The following is a 2,136-nucleotide window of genomic DNA, read 5'->3' as shown; positions in this document are numbered from 1 at the left end:
ATATCGCAAAATAGGAAACGCAGATTTGATTACTCATCGAGTCCAAATTCATTAGAGAGCAATGCGGTATGCAAAGAGACCAAATTCATTAGAGAGCAATGCGGTATGCAAAGAGATAAAAAAAAAAAAACAGTCTTTGTACATGGTGACGATCAACAGAAGTTGGGAAATAAGGAATCCAGTTGCGTCATTGAATCAATCTTCCAATGTTAATGAATTTTGTCAGTTGCGGCTACGGCCAAAAGTAAAGCTAAGGTGCCACGAGGAACATTTTCATGCGCGTGCTATGCAACATGTCCCATAGCATGCGCATGAAAATGTTTCTCGTGGCGCCACATCTTATTTGCTGCAAGATTATTTCGAAAATCGAAGTTAAAAAATCATGCTCAAAGGGTATACCGTATCCTTAAGTTTTTTATTGAGTTCATGTGTGATTAAAATATGGCAGGAATAAACAGAGAAGTTATTTTAGCTTTACTTTTGTTGGACGAAGAAGAAGAGGAAGATCGTGAAGAACCACCAAGAAATTGCTGGGTGCAACCGTGGCTTGGGAATAGAGAGTGTCTTGGCGCTTTTCATACAATCTTCAACGAAATAAAAAACGATGAGAAGAAATGTAGAGGGTATATACGTATGAATAACGCTCAATTCGAATACCTAGTCGGTCTTCTTTCTGAGGATTTGCAGAAACAAGATACAAATATGAGGAATTCTATCACACCAGCTGAGCTCGTTTGCGTGGCCCTACGTTACTTAGCGACTGGTGAGACTTTCAGGTCTTTAGAATTTCAATTCAGAGTGTCAAGAAAAAGAATTTCAGCAGCTGTTATGGAGGTATCTGAAGCTATCATAAAGAGGTTGGGTCCAACCTTCCTTTCAACTCCAAAAACACAGGGGGAATGGCTAGATATCTCCAGAAAGTTCAATGAGCGTTGGAACTTCCCAAATGGATTAGGTGCTCTCGATGGGAAGCATATCGTCATTCAGCAGCCCCCAAATTCAGGGTCTCATTACCGAAACTATAAAGGGACAGACAGTGTAGTGCTCATGGCTCTTGTCGGGCCAGAATATGAGTTTCTTTATGTGGAAGTTGGAGCGAACGGTAGAAATTCTGACGGAGGTATATGGGACCAATGTAATTTAAAGAAGGCGCTAGACAGTGGATCGCTAAATTTACCAGAGGTTTGCAATTTACCAGGTCGAAACAACAAAGTGCCGTATGTGATAACAGGAGATGATGCGTTTCCTCTTAAGAATTACCTGATGAAGCCTTATCCACAAAAAAATCTGACAGTAAACAAACGCATCTTCAATTATCGACTGTCACGAAAGAGAAGAATTTCTGAAAACGGATTTGGGATATTGGCAAATCGGTGGCGCATTTTTCGTCGACCTATAAACTTAGAACCAGAAAAGGTTTCTACCATCACAATGGCAACAGTGGCATTGCATAACTGGCAGAGGAGCAAAAGTTCTGTGGGCAAAATTGAGGTACCAATTGGTCTTGTCGACCGAGAGAATGAGCGTGGTGAAATTATCGAAGGTGCTTGGAGAGAAGATACTCCTACTGGCACATGGTTTTCACTGTCCAATGACATTTACGGCAATCGATCTAGTAATCAAGCCAAAGCAATAAGAGACGAGTTCACGGAGTATTTCGTAATGGAAGGTGCTGTACGCTGGCAGTGGCATTGCGCTAGAGTTGACATTTAATTTTATTTTTTGCGAGGATAAATAAAAAATGATAAGATTTACTGAACGTTTAATATATTTTTCTGATTTATTTTACTCCAGAAAATGTCTGCCAACCATAACGTAACGTATCAAAACGTATCGTTCGAACAGGATGAATTTGCGGGTGAATACGGCTGATTTTGAGAAGGTAGAGGTGGCGATTGCAGCATACCAGTATATGTATTTGCCATGGGATATGATGGGGTGTATGGAGTAAACGTTGAAGCTGCGAACATACGAGCATGATGGTTGGTAGGCATAGATTGGTGTTGTTTCTGCTCTTCATACTCGAAAAAAATATCCATGATTTTTTTCTTCAACCTTGGCCAATCTTTTAGTTCGCACTGGACCAAACTGTCGGCCACTGTACTTCCAAAAATTTGGGCACGTTTTTCGACAGCA

General features: G+C 40.6%; 1 protein-coding gene across 1 annotated transcript; it reads left to right on the top strand.

Annotated features, from left to right (window-relative positions):
• Positions 1-441: 441 nt before the first annotated feature.
• Positions 442-1,713, top strand: LOC130613611 (uncharacterized). Its single transcript, XM_057434930.1, has one exon. The coding sequence runs from the start codon at positions 442-444 to the stop codon at positions 1,711-1,713; it is 1,272 nt and encodes a 423-aa protein (XP_057290913.1).
• Positions 1,714-2,136: the final 423 nt, after the last annotated feature.

Source organism: Hydractinia symbiolongicarpus, chromosome 11 (assembly GCF_029227915.1).
Source record: "Hydractinia symbiolongicarpus strain clone_291-10 chromosome 11, HSymV2.1, whole genome shotgun sequence".
In the NCBI taxonomy this organism is placed as follows: Eukaryota; Metazoa; Cnidaria; class Hydrozoa; order Anthoathecata; family Hydractiniidae; genus Hydractinia; species Hydractinia symbiolongicarpus.
This window is presented reverse-complemented; position numbering and strand designations above follow the sequence as displayed.

Bases quoted from the DNA above. Each gene is read 5' to 3' on its own strand.
- LOC130613611 (XM_057434930.1), top strand. From the start codon at position 442: ATGGCAGGAATAAACAGAGAAGTTATTTTAGCTTTACTTTTGTTGGAC.